The sequence below is a fragment of the Microchirus variegatus genome (assembly GCF_963457635.1).
Source record: "Microchirus variegatus genome assembly, chromosome: 17".
Lineage (NCBI taxonomy): Eukaryota > Metazoa > Chordata > Actinopteri > Pleuronectiformes > Soleidae > Microchirus > Microchirus variegatus.
The window spans coordinates 3,491,570-3,509,207 of NC_139818.1; the positions used below are offsets into that span (position 1 = coordinate 3,491,570).

Below are 17,638 nucleotides of genomic sequence, written 5' to 3' on the forward strand. Positions count from 1 at the left end.
GTTAGAGGCTACCGCTGTGGGGAGGACGCGGGAACGTACGCGCACATTTACGACTCACGTATTAAAAAATTGTTGGGTTTAAATCGGGCTTGTAATTGCAGTTAATGTGTCGGGCCGGGCTGATCTAAGCTATTCTGCGGGGGTACCTGCTAAACACTGTGTGACCCTTGGTAGGTTGTTCCCTGAACATTAAAACAACCATTTCGGACCCTGATTTTACAACTTTATGAACACGTACGTAACGTAATGCCTCGATCAGAAATGAATCGAGTCAAACTCCGTCAGTCGACAACGATGTCTTTTATTTTGAAAGGAATGCTAAGAGTAATCGTGAGGTAGCGGCAATAAAAAGACTTTAAAAAAAACAAAAAACAATCACTTTGTCTAATAAAAACGTTAAAATAGTGCATCTACCACAACGCGAAAACACACACCTGTGAGTAGTTTGGTTCCCTTTTGTCTCACAAAACAGTAGATTAGCATCACAAGCACGAGAAAAGGAATCTAAGCTGTGGTTCCATCGTGGTACGGTTCAGATTGGAATGGTTTAAGGGTCAGGCTAACCAAGTAGTAACTTTACTTTGGTAGGCGGTGACCGAGGACATTGTTAGCCTCTGGTACGCCAAAGGAATGGTGCCAAAGATCGGTTATTTTGCTTCCTAGCGGTACTGTACTAAACCGGACCGTACCACTCGGTGGAGACGCAGCTTAAAACTCAATCCAGTCAAGAACATAAAAGCAGCCGTGAGAACACGAGCTTCAGTGCAAATATCTCAAACAAACAGGTAAAGAGTGAGTTCTTTGGTGTAAAGATGCTGCGCCAGGTTCTTGATGCGACACAGGCGCACGTTGGCGGCGTCGCCTGCGCTGTACACCCGGTACACGTGGTAGCGCTCCTTCTCCCGCAGCGCAAAGTCCAGCTCGTTGGCGGAGAGGTGGATGAACGCCCGCTCGGTCTTCAGGGTGGACTTCACCTCCACGAACACCTCCGACGAGTCGCCGCCGCCGCCGCCGAACGTCAGCTTGAAGTCGTAGGGCAGGCCGCTCTCTTTGCCGCCGCGGTTGCACCACAGCACGTGGGTGGGGCGCCCGGCGTCGCCACCGTCCCTCCAGTGGCACAGGAAGGAGTTGACCAGCTGCTCGCCCCACTCGCCAATCGCCGCCACGTCCATCTGCTCCTCCGACATCACCACCTGTGAAAGGAAAGCGCTTGGTGAACATTTCCAATGTCGCAATAAACCTCTTTAGTATGGCCCCTATTTTTCCTTTCACCCCAACCGGTCGAGGCAGATGCCAAATAAAATTGATTTGAATTGAAACTAAGCAAGGGTCTTGCTTTATGGAGGCGGCCATCTTGTGCCACCATTTTCTACAGCAGCCTAAATGGACAAATCAGCCAGAGCGTGTTTACCGTTTTGAAGTGGAAGCTTTCTACGAGAGATTGATCAGACAGGTCAATATTTACCGGCTTTGACGTTTGTAACGAGGCTAAAGTTCGCACCCAGTCGGCAGTTAAGAGGAAACTGACTTAAAAGGTCTCTGTAGCTAAAACTTCTCGTGTCGTAGAACTCCGAGCGCGAACACTAGGTAGAGATAAGTAAGGTAAGAGTCTATCTGGCCAAAGCTAGCCATAGTTGATTTTTACTTTTTATGCAAAACTCCAGTCACTGAGCTCATGTTTACTGAACATACTTCCCCTAAATATGTTCATTATGAGTGTAAAATAACTTAAAATTCAAGTTTTGTATGTACTTTGAGAGAGGTTGCCATGTTTTTACAGTAGCTCAAATGTACAAACTAGCTAGCGCAAGCTAAGTAAAGCTACGAAAAGCTACGAGCCACACCTTGTCAATAACATCTGTATTTACGAGGAAGAACTTGTTGACGATGACCGTCCTTCGCTTATAAGAAACACCCATCCCTGTTGCAATCTTCAATCCCACCATTAGATGGCACTAATTCTTTCACATGGGACCTTCTTTGTTTTTTTTTTCATGTTTATAAGACAGAACAGGATGGCGTGAAAGTGGGAAGGTGGGAAAATTACCACAAGGGGAATGGAGTCCAACTGTGTTTGTAAAGCTAAGATTTTTACGAGGCAGACTTGAGCGCACCATAGTAGAACTCAGAGCGCGTACACATAGAGATAAGTAAGGTAAGAGTCTATCTGGCCATCGCGAACGTAGCGCCAATCGGAGATTCTCAACACTGATTGGTTTATCACACCATTGTATACACGTAAAACGAGGTGTCGACAATTGTCCTAAGCTAGGTTACCCGTTAAGCTGCTGGTCTACAAGCGGAATCGCCATCAGTCCGTCTTCCACACTGGCTTTGAGTGAGTTTGATCGCGAATGTCCTCGGGATCTTTCGTCGTCTGGTTAAAAATTCTCTCGCGCTACCATTTTCCTGACTTCTTGTCCGTCATCGCCCTTGTTTTCTACCACTTTTATCTTCTACATGAGGGTTGAATGGTTCAAAATGCCGTCGTTTTGGTTCCTCGGTGTAGCTAATGCACTCGACCGCCGGGGGGGGGGGGAAGACGGCGTCGTGTAGAGTGAGTGTACTGACGGTGCCGGGTCTCTGGCAGGTGAGCTCCATGTCCTCAAGCTTGGCCTGTTGAGGCTGGTCTCTAAAACCATTTTGATGCAGACGAGAGATGGACCCGGACAGGTCAATATTTACCGGCTTTGACGTTTGTAACGAGCCAAAAGTTTGCATCCAGTCGGCAGTTAAAAGGAAACTGACTTAAAAAGGTCTCTGTAGCTAAAACTTCTTGTGTCGTAGAACTCCGAGTGTGACCACGTAGAGATACGTTGTCTTAAGATCTTAAGGGCGCTTTCACACCTATAGTTCGATTGCTTTGGTCCACACTAGTCAGAAAATGTACAATGTAGCAAACAGACGTGGGTGCGGTTTGCTTTCACATATGCACATTTCTAAACGAACCAAAATAGACGGCGAAGCACCGGAACCAGACTAACCCCCGATTTCCACCGGGCGCCTTCACCGCCTCGGAACGTAAACTCCACGGTCACCGGAGCTGATCGCTGGCTTGCCGAATATGGCTGGATCGCAAAACATCGCTGCCATGAGCGCCCGGTGGGGATTGACGCTGGGCAGAGACGGTGCAAAAACACACTGCCGACATTCCTCGCTGCTGACTTTCCCCGTGGAAATTCGGGGTAATCCTGTATTTCATCTCATACAGATAATGCATTAAACTATAATGTTTCGTCCCATTTGGTTTGGTTGCTTTCACACCAGAGGAACCGTACCAAAGTAGGGCGGATAAAGCGATCCGAGACCACCACTTCAGGCAGGTCTCGGACCGGTTGTTTTGGTGCGCACCAAAGTACAGAGATTACATTCACACCTACGCAAAGGAACCGAAGCAAGGGACCAAACACGTTTGGTGCGCACATAATGCTGTAGGTGTGAAAGCACCCTAAGTCTTAAGATAAGAGTTGATCTGGCCATCCCGAACGTAACGCTAATCGGAGAATCTCAAAATTGATTGGTTTATCGCACCATTATATGAGAGTAGCACATTTTCACCAAATTTTACATTTTAAGACTTGAAAAGGTGTTCCCCCGTGGGTTTCTCGTTAGCTAACGCACTCGACCGCCGGGGAGGGAAAAGACGCCATCGTGTAGAGTGAGTGTACTGACGGTGCCGGGTCTCTGGCAGGTGAGCTCCATGTCCTCCAGCTTGGCCTGTTGAGTCTGGTCTCTGATCCAGAGCGGGACGTCCAGGTTCAGAGGAGGACGGTGACCGTCGGCAGTTCCATGGAAAACACCGGGACGCAACACGGCCTCGGGGACGAAGCTGACGGAGGGAAAAAAGAAGGGGATTACAGAAAACGACGACACATTAGACGGGCGTTTTCAGATGTTGCGAGACACGTACAGGCTTTTCGGGGCAGCGTGGTTGTTGTTGATCGTCTCAGCAGGCGGTGCACATGGAGGACTCTGTCCTGGTTCTGGAGCTGGGAGGTTTTCCTCCGTCTTCTCAGCTCTGACAGACTCGCCGGTCTTGGTCTGCTGACTGTGCTCCGTCACTGCGACGCAGAGGCAAATAAAACAAATTAACGGGACAGGTCAGGCCTTGAGAGAGAGAGAGAGAGAGAGAGAGAGAGAGAGAGAGAGAGAGAGAGAGAGAGAGAGAGAGAGAGAAACATGGCTGCCACAAGGAAAATAAAACTAAATCCACGTCAGCTTAAGTCTGTGATGTCTTAACGATACGTTTTTCCACTAAACATCACCAAAGACGACTGATTTGTAAACCAATCTCGTCCTGCACCAAACCCCATAGAGAAAACCAGTGATTTTACATCACAGCAGTTGTTGATCCACTGAACCTCTGAGAAATAAGGGTTTCAAAAGGGTCGTTCTACAAGGGCTGAGGTTCTACCTGGAACCATTTGCTTCTGAAAGACCCTTTCTTATGGAAAGGGTTCTTGGTAACACTAATGGACCATTTTGATCCGGAGAACCCCTTAAAACCCCTTTCCTGAATAAAGGGTTCTTGGTGGAACCCTCCGAAAGGGTTCCAGGTGGAACCTTGGTTCTACTTAGACTGTGCTGCCTCCATTATTAAACTTCAAATGTCTTTTTTTGTGACTTAAATAATTGAAATCCTTTGTTCACATTTACCTCAGTGACACAAAGTGACCACACGAGGCAGCAGCAGCAGCAGACCAGCATGCACCTGCGTCCAGGTGAGCTAAAAACGCATATTTTCTCTATGGGGTTTGGTGTGGGAGAGTGAGTTGTTTAAGAAGTCTCCAAGCAAATGTATTTTTATAGGACTGACTGCTAGCATGAATACGGTTGTACACGTTTTGCTGGTCTGAAGATGGGAAGGATTTGGGATTTGAAACCTGGTTGTAGTGTGGTGTTGGTGCTGGAGGTCACCGCAGCAGGGTGAGGTTGCCCCGGTTGGCTGGGGCTTCTCTGAAGGTTGGGTTGGTCTGGTGGTCTATTGCTGCTGATGCTGCTGATGCTGCTAATGCTGGTAATGCTGGTGCTCCTGAGCAGCTGCTGGCCCTCGCTGCTGCTGGGACTCTGCGGGACAACATGGCCGCCTTCTCTGGGCGCCACCTCCTTCTGCGCGACGTTGTCTTTAGGCCCGGGGGGAGGCGGCCACATCTTCAAGACGGCGTCGACGACGCCTCCTTCTGCCTTCCCTGTTGGCGCTGAGAACGCCACGAGTCGTCATTTTCCATCCATGCTTTATTTCGGTAACCCTTGTTAGGGAAAATACACAGGCTAAAATACGTTTCTTTTAACCGTACCTGCGCGAAAGCCTCCGGTGTTGGGCGTAGACGACCGCGGCGGCCAGCAAACCAACGTCTCCCCGTCGTCATGTGCCGGGCGAAGTGGTTCCTCTGGGGAGCTGACGGAGGAGGGGCTCCACGATGGCACTGAAGCGAAACATTTCCAAGAGAGTTAAAGCCACGTTTAAATGAAAAACCATCGTCGGAGATTAAGGAAACGTTTTGGCTGTTGGCTAAACGAGTGCGTTTAACCCTGGTTTAAAGTTGTCTTTCACTTTGACCTCATCATAAATCAAAGAAGACATTTCTGCGTAAGTCCACCCACCTTGCTCCAGGTGAACCTCAGGTTTGGGCGGCTCCGGCACCTCCCACTGCTCCTCGTCGCTGGGCAGATCTCCGATGTCCTCCTCTTGCAGCAGTCTCTTCAAAGCTTTAGCGTCCTGGAGGAGCAACCGCAGTTTAAGAACCTCGATAACATTATCATCGTTACATCATCAAAACTCTGTGTTGCCATCCACAATACCACAGGTTTTGGAGAAGCTAGCTCTCGAATAAACCCTAATTTAGCAGCTTAGGAGTCATCGTGATGGTTAAATATCTTGATGTGGGGCTGTCTCCTCCACAGCCTTGCGAGATCAGGGCGGCTGACCAGGAGTCCTCAGAATCGGGCACATGAAACACGAATTGCTTACCAAGACCAAGGCAGTGTTAGCGTTATTTTAGACAACACGGACACGGCTTTCCAACGATTGAGTTCGCCAACTCCGTTGAAAACAAAGGCCAAGAGAGGAGGATGGATGTTTACAGAGATGTCGTAAAAATACGTATTCCGAAACTGTAGGGAAAGCTCCGTTGAGGAAGATGAAAAAAAACAAAAAACGACCAGATTTGTTCCATTTAAGGTTGAAAACTCTGATTCTGGGAAGAAATGGAGACGATGTTTGCTTTGTAAACAGCTTTTTTTTAAAAGTCGTCATCAGACATCGGGAATGAAAGTCGGACTTTAGTCGGGATCAATTTCTTCTATTTAAGCCATCCTCTACTAGAAAACTTCCTAGTATTAGGAGCAGTGGGCAGCCAAGGGGAGCAATGGGGGTTTGGGTAGGTACAAAGGGTACCGTAGCCCTTTTTTGACCTGGTGGGGTCTCAAACTGGCAACCCTCCAGTTACAAGCCAAGTCCCCTCTCCACTTGGCCATGGGCTGCCATGTACACTCTTAGAAATAAAAGTGCTAAGTAGAACAATATAAGGTTCTTCAGCTTGCCCATAGGAGAACCCTTTTTGGCTCTAGGTAGAACCTTTTTTTTTATAAAGGTTCTACCTAGAACCCTTTTGGAGGATTCCAGCAAGCCTTTTAAAACCCTTTATTTGGGAAAGGGGTTTTAAAGGGTTCTCTGGATCAAGATGGTTCTTACTGGAACCATTAGTGTTACCAATAACCCTTGAAAAACCCTTTCTTTGGGAAAATAAGCAAATGGTTCCAGGTAGAACCTCAGTCCTTGTAGAAGGACTCTTTTGGAACCCTTATTTCTAAGAGTGTAGAAAAGAAGCGAATAGTAGATATAAGTGATAATAAGTAGAAACTGCTTGGGCTAGTGGTTCTTTTTAGCACATTATGTGAAATTGCCAACGTTTCCTTCGTGTTAATGTGGGCGGAGCCATTCCCCTAAATTTACATAACCATCTTCTTCTAAGATGTCGGCCTCCTTAAAGCGAGACCCTTGTACTTGCAACGCCAAAACCATTTTTATTTTCCAGGTATTATACACAAACATACTAACGGGTTCTGCCAATAAACCGTCCTAAATATTACTCACTGGACCTTTAAACGCTCCAATGGCAAAATAAAAATAACGACAACTCGGATTAGCCGTGTAAATATTGGGTATCGGACTCTTTTTGCCAACATTCGCAGTGGCAGACGTTCTTTTAATGACCTAATTAACATGCGCCGCCAGTGACGGATCAATTCCCCGGCATCGTATAAAAGCTGGTTGGTGTTAAGCGGGCGTAATAAGTGGGAGAGGCGGAGGCCGCTGATCCTCTCACATCTGTCGCCGTGTCTCACTCGGGTGCATTAAAGTGCTGCAGAATCACATCACTGAAACACTTCATCAGGCACTCACCAATTCCATTTCATCGACTTCAGCGCGAGGCAGACGGAGGCAGAGAGTTTAAAAAACCGAGCAGCCGCACGTGTGTTATACCGATGATATTCTGCTGTATGTGATTGACGAAACAAGGCCCTAGCTTTAACTAAAAAAGACACTTTTAGTAAGGTTTTTCGGAGTGCGGTGAACAAGGTTTCTTGTAAATCTCTTCGGTCTGCGATATCTCCATCGCTTCTTTAGCCGTGCGACGGCCTTAGCAACTTAGCGGGTTAGCAACTTCCAAAGTGACATAAACTTAAATTTCCTGTCAGAAGAGAAACGTGAATTTATTGCAGATGTGTGAGCACGAAAGCAGTGTTTTTGTCAACGATGACGAAATATTTTCGTTGACGCCACTTTTTTTCATGACGATAACGAGACGGTGGCGAGATAAGCGCGACTCTTTGATGACGAAAACATGACGAGACTTGTGTGAGTTTTCGTTGACGAGACGAGAATGGACGAAAATGTCAGTGGGCGGTCTGTCAGACGTTTGAAACGCACAACATTTCTGCTTATTGTGCGTGTCAATTTCCTAGTTAGGGTGTGGTGATCTCACATTCCAGAGCTTTTGTTGTTTTTTCGGCCAATCACCTGACAGTCACGGAGAAAGCACATGGCTACTTAATATGCACGTACCCCGCTACTGCTTCTGCAGTGTGTGTGTGTGTGTGCGCGCGTGCGTGTGTTCAGCGTTGAATGACGATGGATAAGGAATCCCACAGAGGGACTGAAAAGTGGCTGTACTTTTTAACAATGACAGAGACAGACACAGACACTTCTGCTCGGTAAGTGGACTGGTTAGCATTTTAAGCTAGCGATCTTTATGCTTACATGTTAGCAAACAATAAACAGATGGATAATTAGCGGCAAAAAGAAAGCAGGACATGACAATAACTGGACACAGTAGTTAGTAGTAGTGGCTAAAGTTAGCTTTTGTTACGCTAACGTCAATTCGTTATGTGTGTGTTTTTTAGCAGCATGTTTAGCCATGTTAGCATTCAGTGACGGTGTGGTTAGGGTTGCCACCCGTCCCGTAAAATACGGAATCGTCCTTTATTTGGCAATTAAATGTCGCGTCCCGTATTGAACCAATACGGGGCGCGGTTTGTTCCGTATTTCCTTAAATATCCAATCCACATGTCTGTCACACACACATCAACACTAAAGATAAAGATGAAAATAAAACACAGGGAATAATAAGGCCAGCAAACTTGTCGTGGCGGGATCTATGCAGGATCTCGGCCGCCCCGGCTCCGGTCCTCCGTGCGCGTGCTGCTGTCACGGTTGCTTAGCAACAGACGCCACACATCGGTGCTGCTCACAGTTAACTAAAGACATCAGCTCATCTGATTAATCGGTTATTCCCTGAATTACAACTAAACTAAAGCTCTTCTACAAAAAGATTGAGACCACGGAGTGAAAACAATGAAAAGTGCGCTGTTAAGAGTTGTTAACACTAAGATCTACTCTGATCCCCTGCACGTCATCGCGACTGTACTCGATCCTCGTCATAAAGATTATTATTGGATGTAAAGACAAAACTGCGTGTAGAGAAATAATCCAGTCTGTGCTGATATGGAAATATCTCTTGGAGGAAAAGCGCAGAGCGAAACAGCGACGCACAACACAGCTGAGAGAGAGAGAGAAGCCACAGTGCAGGTGCGGTGCGCAGAAAAAAAGGCCAGCTGCATCAGATGAGGGGGCGCACTCTATAATATAATATACTATAATTGCAATGCCTTGACTTTAGTGAGGTAAGCACACAGTCCCTGCCATAACAAAATTAGAAAAAACAAAAACAATGGTACAGAATTAGCACAATAACTTATTTCGGTTTTTCCGTTTCGGCCAACTGTTTCCTGAATTTCGGTGCATCCCTAGTTATATTGCTTTTGCCAATAAAGACATTTCTTGTTCATGTGTTCCCCCAGCTGCTTCCCAAAGTAGATGTTTTCTGTAATACAGAGTTCTGTAATGTTTTAAGTTACTTGGCCTCACTTCATGAGTCATCATAATGGTCCTTCAAAAAGCCTCAGAATGCCCCATTTTTACCTCAAATTTTCAAATGCTCCACACCAACCCGCCTCCGCTCGGTCGCTCCGCTCCCTCGCCATGTACTCACCATAGTGAAATTTTACTAGAAAAACCCCAAACACACTTACAACACACGTGTCTAGATGTCCTACATTAGTCGGCTCCTTGGTGGTCATGGCCCTGAGGAGCCGCGGTGGGGCGTCCCTTATTTTCATTTCTGAAAGGTGGCAACCCTAGGTGTGGTCATCTCTTTGTGTGTAATAATAGCCAATCTGCAAGCTCACAGTGTGTTGAACTTATAGGTCTGCTGCTATTTTTATACAACTTATGTGCGACACTGCCCAACAACAATCTCCAATACTTATTGACCTAAATAAATTTGTTAAAAGACTATACTTCTTTTTTCGACTAAAACTAGACTAAACTATCACATATAGAAGTGACTAAAATGTGACTAAAACTAATAAGCATTTTTTGTCCATAAGACTAAGACTAAATCTAAGATGGTCGTCAAAAACAACACTGCACAAAAGAAACCGTAGAAAATCTGTATAAAGCCATCATCTTAACAGACGGAACGATAAATTACCCAAGGAACTGTGGCTACATCGCTACGTGTTTTATGGATTCAACCCTTGTGGCACTTGATATCTAAGATCCTGGCCTTCAAAGTTGACATTGCTTTGTTTTATGTACAGCAGGTGTAAATATACCTGCTTAAAGGTGCATTATGTAATAAATCTAAAGCAACTGGTCATAAAATCCTCCTAATATGTCACAGAGACTCAGGAATAATGTTCATATAACAAACTGAACTCACCAACAACAACAGTACAGACAGAATATTTGCATTAAAAAAAGTATTTTGCAGACTGCAAATCATGTCTATGTTTTGAAATCATGTGGCGCCACCTACCGCCGTCTACCAATCATAGCAGTACGTAGAGTCTCAGCTGCCGAGCAACCACGGGTTGCCAGTTAAGTCAGAAAACGAAACCTAAAAGACCTTGGTGTTTTGAATAGTAACCGTTTTTGGCCACATTCTTACATATGGCGCCTTTAAGATGTTGTTAGTGGCATAAAAAAAGTCCCTAAAACCAGGACTTTTAAACTCTTCATGGGAAAAATAATGACCAACATTCAACTACTCTTAAAAAATCTGAATCATCCCTTTAACCGCTGCCTTCACAGCAGCAGCAGAGATGAGAGCGAGTTGCCCTGTCATGTAAACGTGACTCCCTCAGGGGGGGAAACAGCTGATTGGTTGGATTAGCTTCGCTCAGCTGTGTGTGCGTGTGTGTGTGCGTGTGTGTGTGTGTGTGTGATGATAGGACGATGCAATGACCCTTTACCCTTGATACGGATTAGTGATCGATGCTGGAAGGGGGGCTCGGCTCGTATATCACTTACGTTGAGCGAAGTTATCAGGTCGCCGAGGAAATGCATCAGCTCTTTCCTGTGGCTTCTCTCTGCGCAGAAGAGTTTCACCAGCTCCCTGACACACACACACACACACACACACACACACACACACACACACACACACACACACACACACACACAAACACAATTACTCTGTGAGACAACAAGCTGTAGCTTGAACATTACCATGTGAACGATTGGTTTACTGTAAAGCAAACACGTTTGGAGCGCTAGCTCCAGGTGCACAAGCACCATATAGTTCTCTGAAGTTCACTCGTTCTATCAAATCAGGTTTGTTTGTGTGTCGGCTTGTTGTGAAATGTCAGAAAATAAGACGGCTAACTGTCACTAGCCTCTGGAGCTAACTACCGCCAGCCTAATTTACATAATTAAGCTAACGCCTCCGGTCATATTAACTTTGTCGCCATGCTGTTGACGCTACCATTCAAAAGTTTTGGCTCACCGATAAAATAATAATTTTGCCTGTTTTCAGCTGTGCTAACATCATCGCACAAGTTTTTTTCAAGGGTTTTCTAATAATCCAATAGCCTTCTGACACCATTAGCAAACACAATGTAGCATTAGAACACTGGAAATGGGCCTCTATACACCTATGTACATATTCCATTAAGAAAACAGACGTTTGCAGCTAGAATAGCCGTTTACCACATTAACAATCAGGGTCTCTACAGGTTTCAACAAGTCAAATTTAAGACTTTTTAAGACTATTTTTACGACCATAATAAACACAATTTAAGACCCATTTCAAATCCATACTGGAAAAAAAGTACAAAAGACAAAATCATTGAACTTGCAATTTGGCTTAGCTGTGGGCTTTCAAGTTTTCTCCGCTGCTATGCTAAGCTGTAACACGCCGCGGCGTGCGCACAGCCCGTTAGCTAGTGGTGCTCGATAAATTGTCACCGGGAACACAGGTGGCCTACTTTAGTTCCGTGTTGTAGTTATTGTTGTTATCGCATCCTCAAAAACAGAAACACAAGTAACGTTAAAAGTAACGTTAATAGATTTTAAAGACCTTTCAAAACTGTATTTAAGACCTTTTATGAGATTTGAGGAGAATTTAATTCATTTTAAGGCCTTAAATTCAAATTATTGGATTTAAGACTTTTTAAGACCCCGCGGATACCCTGAACAATGTATAGAGTGTATTTCTAATTCATTTAATATTATACTCATTGAAAAAAAGGTGCTTTCCCTTCAAAATGAAAGGACATTTCTAAGTGAGCCCAAACTGTTGAACGGTAGTGTAGATGTCATTTTCTCATTACTAAGACATTTGTTGGGCGTATTCGTCGGTACCTGCAGATTTCCAGCCTGGCGTCCAGATGATCCTTCTGGATGTAGAGCTCCTTCTCGTCTTTAAGCACACAGATGACGTCCTGCAGCTCCACCTTAGGCTCGTCGCTGCCAGCCACATCCAGCTCATAGCGAATGTACAACTTACCCACCTGTATAAACAAAAAAACGGACAGGTCTAGACTATGGAGGGCTTGGGTCTATAGTACGTGCTACGCAAAAGATGGAGATGGGACAGCAGCTAATCTACAATACGTGATGTCGTTTTCTGACCTGTCCGAACTGAAGACACTTGATCTTCTCCCCGATGTTGCCGGCAACCAGCTCTGCGTAGACGTCAGCCAGATCTTCGTGGTGGTAGAGGAACTGCTGGATGTAAGGGATGACGGAGTGCACCAGGGCCTGCATGGGTGGACAGGGCCTCCAGTGCTCACTCTGGGGTTCGGTCTTCACGCACTGCGACAGCGAACGGATGCCGCAGATCTCCATGAAGAGGGATCGGTCCGCCTCGCTGAAGTTGGGGACATTAGCTCGCTCTGGTGGGACTGGATGACCTGGCAGGAATTTGACCACAGTTAGCTATGATAACAATTCCCATTACAATCAACAAGACGAGTATTTAAAGCGGGCATACCGGAGTTCCTCGTCTTGCTCCTGGGAGCAGCCTTCTTCTCTGCTGGCGGCAGGTTCAGCAGGCAGACCTGCTTGTAAGGTTTAAAGACCTTCTCCAGCTCTTTGCTGTCGGCGATCATGGGTTTAGGCGCCAGGCTGACCCAGCAGTTGTCTTTGGTCGGGAAGACCCTCTTATCAGACACCATACCTGAATCATCAAATCCAGAAATGACTGTCAGGATCTGGTTGGGTTCAGTTACAGTTGACATGGTAATTTCCAGTTGTTTTACTGAGTTTAGTTTAACGTATGCCGTGTTTCCATCATGGTACGGTTTGGAAGGGGAAGGTCTTGGGTCAGGCTTGCGTTTCAACTGAGGACAGTACCTTTACTCGTCGGCACGGTATGCATTTGGGGCCCAATGGCCCTACCAGCGCGACGACCAAAACAACGGAGGTCATCCAGTAGCTCTGTTTTCCTGCTCGCTTTGTGATCGTTTGGTCGGGAATGAAAATAGACTTTGGGCGTTGAAGAAACCCCCGATCGCAAGGGCGCGACATTTGGTGGAGCTGACCGTACCAAACCATTCTTAGGGTGCTTTCACACCAACAGCAGTTGGTGCGCACCAAACGATCCATTCGAACCAAAAACTCTAGTTCGTTTCGTTTCCGTTGGCGTGAAAGCATCAATCGCACTCGGGTCCGCACCAAATCAAGCGGACCGAGACCGCCAAAAAGAGGTGGTCTCGGTCCGCTTGACTCGGCACCAAATGTCAGACTCTGGTGCGGTCCCTCTGGTGAGAACGCGAACTCGGGTCCAAACCATATTCTGCAGTAAATGCCATGGATATAGCCTACCTTGTAGGTCTTTGGAGCAATCTTCGTCTCATAGTTAGCACGACCACATTCATGAAAATAGCGCGTCTCCTGTGCCTGAAATGACGCGCTATACGTCTTCACCGACTCCAGTGCATCAGCAGATTGTTCTCCAGACGCAGCCGCGATATTTTGTCAAAAATTGCCAATACAGAGAATGTAATAAACGAAGATCAGAGCAAGTAGCAATGTGCGAATGTGTTGCTCCATAGTGAGTCAAAATTGGCGCTTTTCTACCGGAAGATATAAACACATTGATGAAACGTCAATCGGGCCAACTTTGGTTCGTTTGCTGGTGTGAAAGCGGACCACACTGGAGTCATATGTTACATAATAACAATTGTATTACCTGGTGCGGATCAAATAATAGAACTAGTGGTGTGTAAGCGCCCTTACTCTGGTGACCCAAGGGAAGGGTGCCAAAGAACGGAACTGTTGAGGCTGGTTATTTTCGTACCATTCTGTACCAAACCACCTGGTGGAAACAGGGCTTTAGAGTGAAGTAGTGGGCGTCGCTTCAGATATATGCACCAACTGGGATTTTGTCTAGCTGCATTTTTTTTTTTTTTACATGATCTCAGATTTGTCCAAGGAGCTGCTGAGCGACTCTCCAGAGAATCTCATTTCTGCTGACATTTGCGTTCACACGTACAGCACGTCCCTGGAGAATATCAAGACCTCAGTGTATGTGTGTTTTCTGCAGCCTGGTGTGAACCAGCTCATCCTTTTTTCTTTTTTTTTATCATCGTCGTCGTCGTTACATACATTATGCACTGCTGTAGAAAATCAGAAAGCGTGAATTGCCGGTATCTTGACTCACCTTTCAAAGTGGAGCAGTAACCGGTGTTCAGGCTGCAGTGAGTGGAGCTGTCCTGCTCTGCAGACACCACAACTTTACACTTGTGAGCTGTTGAAAATGAAAAGATATGTCACTTTATATATGCTATAACTGTTTGTTTTATTGCCGATCGGTTAATCGAGTACTTCTTTGGTCCCTGAATAGTCCGAAAATATTGATTGGTGTTTCCCAAACCAGGTTTTGTTTTGTTCAGAAAACCAAAATGATTCAGTTTGAATGACTACTTTGTGATATGGAGCCAAGAAATATTCACATTTGAGAAGCTAAGAACTCCAAATATTTGTTTTTCTTCAGTATGGCCCTCATACTCGATTTGGTACAGTGCGGAATGGTTCAGTCTGAGGTCTGTACCATTCCACTGTACTCTGGTACCCCAAGGGAAGGGTGCCAAAGAACGAAACAGTTGGGGCCAGTTATTTAGGTACAATTCCTAATGGAAACGCAAACAAATACGTACCGTACTGAACCGTTCCATTCTTAAGAGTGAATTACAAAAGAGCAGCCATCTCAGAGTTCTTACCAAGTGTTGCATAGAGCACGGACACGTCCTGCAGTATTTCAGAGGTCGGTATGGGACACGAGGAACAGATCAGCTCCAACAAACCCACGTACTGATTCATGTTGGGGTTGCGATCCACTTTCAGCAGCTGTACGTAAAAATATAAATATATATATAATTAGAGATTTACATGACTTTAGCGGACCAGTGACGGAACTTCGCGGGTTTGTGAAAAAGAGCATCATACTCCTCTAAAGAAGTCGCTCATGCCGTCCAGCTGGCTGTAGAAAGGAGCCAGGAGTTTGGGCTCCTGGACGGCGCTGCCGGGCTCACGGGTCAGCTGCTTGTAGCGGTGGAACATGGTCGTCGTGTCGCTCCAGCAAACCTCCTTCAGGTGGTAGAAGCGACCGGAACACCAGCCTTCATCTCGCCTGATGGAAACACATCGTTAGTTCTTGGCACGATACATTTAAAACACGTTACCGCTACCGCTGGATATTTGGAGCTGAAGATGTACCTGTTGTACTCGATGAAGACGGCCGGGATTTGCTGGAACAGCTCCTTGAGTCTGCTCGGGGGACAGTTTGTACTCAGATACGTGTACACGTTGTGGATGTGTTGGACCGTGCTGGTGAAACCGGCGCCGGATGACTCGTCCCCGGGTTGTTGTTGTTGTTGTTGTTGTTGTTGTCGTTGTTGTCGCTGCTCCTGGTCTCCAGCCTCTGCTTCGACACACCACTGCCTCAGGTAGTCGATCAGAGAGTCCACCGAGACACAGTGTCTCATTCCTGGAAGAGGAAGGGGAAAAGATGACGACGGTGGCGTCCTGAAGAACTGTCTGGACTGGAGCTAAAGCCTCCTCAGAATTCAACTGTTGCTAAAACTTTAAGACACGTTCGGTCAATGCATCCCAGAGTAATCACACTCATGTTTACCCAGATCTCTGGTGAACTCGCTGGCGTCCACGTCCACGTAATGGACGTGATTCCCGAGCAGCCCGCTGACCTCGGGCGAGGTCAAGAAAACCGAGCTGGGGCTGAGGAACTTCCTCTCGCGATGATCGCCCTCCAGCTGGCGATGGGCCGGCACCCACGCGAGACGACACAGGAAGTGGAAGAAGGACGAGTTGGTGCTCTTGATCGGACGTCCGTCGCTGTCGATCACCTGGGCGGTGAGGTACTGCGAGTAGTGGTGTCTGAAAGAAGGAGGACGGGGGGGTTTAGTGGGGATTCGGGACGAGGAGGCGGTGTGCGATTTCTAGGGATGATTCAAGTGTGCGACGGGATCAAAACTAGGAGGATTCGCGTTGCTCAAGGGCTCTATATCGCCCCCTAAGGTGAAAACAGAGGCCAAATTGAGCTTCACCGAATTTCCCGAAACTTGGTGGGGAGATGTTATAGACCAAGACGAACAAAAAAGTCAACCGTAACCATGGCCTCATCTCAACACAAAGTCGTCCATTTTGCCGATTTGCACTCTACGTAAATGAGCAAACTCGCCCAGGAAGTCGGCCACTTTGAATTTTGGCGTTCATTTTTGGCAATTTGCACCCTATGTACCCCGACTTGTGTGGACATTTAAAAAAAAAATCTCTGTGTTACCCAGATTTCCAGTTGGTGGCCAGCAGCCTCAGCAGCTCCGTTCTCTGCTGCAGGAGGCGGTCGGCGTCCAACTCGGCTGTAGCCAGTGCACGAAACTCCTCGCAGGGGTAGTCGTCGAGCATGCAGCCCTCGCCGGCCTTCAAGTTCCACATTTCACTTTCAGTTGACCAGGGGCTGGACATCTGTCCGGAGGGTCGAATAGACAGAAAGATTAAAACTGTGATACGACCAAAAGTAACCACAGTTACCAAGTTGAAGAGTGAAATCACAGGAAAGAGAGGTTTATTTCACATTACACAGCGTGTTTTCTCTCTGGACTTTGGCGCGGGAAAACATAAATTTGCCAAAGTCCAGAGAGAAAACACGCTGCTGGTCCACTGTTGCCTCGTGTGGTAGGTTTGTGTCACTGCAGTGACAATTTCAAATGCTGAGTCGCTAAATAACACATTTAAGCTTACTGGTGGAAGCAGCGGTGGAGCAACAAATCCAAACAAGTGTGCTGTGATGTAAAATCACTGATATTCTCTAGGGAGTTTGGTGCGGGAGTCTGAGTGATTGTTATCGAAAGAGTGATTTCTGATGTTGTCCTCACCAGTTCTTTAACGGTGAGGGTTTGTCTCTCTTTGCGTATGATGAAGCCGTCTCTTACTCCCAGCTGAGTGAACAGCTCCCTCCATCCAGCGACATCCCAGTCTGTCTGCACATAACTGGGACTCAGCAAGGTCCAGTCGTAGCCTGGTGTAAGGTGGGGAAAAAAAAACTTTCGTCAAATTGTCACATTTTGTTTCCTGTCCAAAAAAATGTCAGGTGACTGCGTATAAATCCATGTCTTGTGAGAATGTCCTCACCAGAACAAATTTTTGTTCTTGGAAACTAAAGATTTTAACGAAATTTCAGACGAACCTATGTACTCCCCTGATCATATCAATTGTTGCCACCAAAGGCAAAGTGTGAGTAAAATTCAATGAGAGCTAATGACGAGGCCGTGG

The 17,638-nt window shown here is 46.4% G+C and overlaps 1 protein-coding gene across 1 annotated transcript in view; it reads right to left on the minus strand.

The window, feature by feature from the left end:
• Positions 1-409: 409 nt before the first annotated feature.
• Positions 410-17,638, minus strand: part of LOC310939514 (uncharacterized protein) — a 35,756-nt gene continuing 18,527 nt past the window's right edge. The window contains exons 31-47 of the mRNA XM_083904282.1: positions 17,242-17,384; positions 16,650-16,831; positions 15,984-16,243; positions 15,566-15,836; positions 15,296-15,479; positions 15,070-15,196; positions 14,511-14,597; positions 12,840-13,025; positions 12,479-12,759; positions 12,209-12,357; positions 10,877-10,961; positions 5,605-5,719; positions 5,298-5,426; positions 4,884-5,198; positions 3,911-4,061; positions 3,673-3,829; positions 410-1,193 (exon numbers count right to left, since the gene is read on the minus strand). Of these exons, the coding sequence (XP_083760408.1) occupies positions 774-1,193; positions 3,673-3,829; positions 3,911-4,061; positions 4,884-5,198; positions 5,298-5,426; positions 5,605-5,719; positions 10,877-10,961; positions 12,209-12,357; positions 12,479-12,759; positions 12,840-13,025; positions 14,511-14,597; positions 15,070-15,196; positions 15,296-15,479; positions 15,566-15,836; positions 15,984-16,243; positions 16,650-16,831; positions 17,242-17,384 (3,242 nt within the window). The 3' untranslated portion in view covers positions 410-773. The remainder of the gene's footprint in view (positions 1,194-3,672; positions 3,830-3,910; positions 4,062-4,883; positions 5,199-5,297; positions 5,427-5,604; positions 5,720-10,876; positions 10,962-12,208; positions 12,358-12,478; positions 12,760-12,839; positions 13,026-14,510; positions 14,598-15,069; positions 15,197-15,295; positions 15,480-15,565; positions 15,837-15,983; positions 16,244-16,649; positions 16,832-17,241; positions 17,385-17,638) is intronic.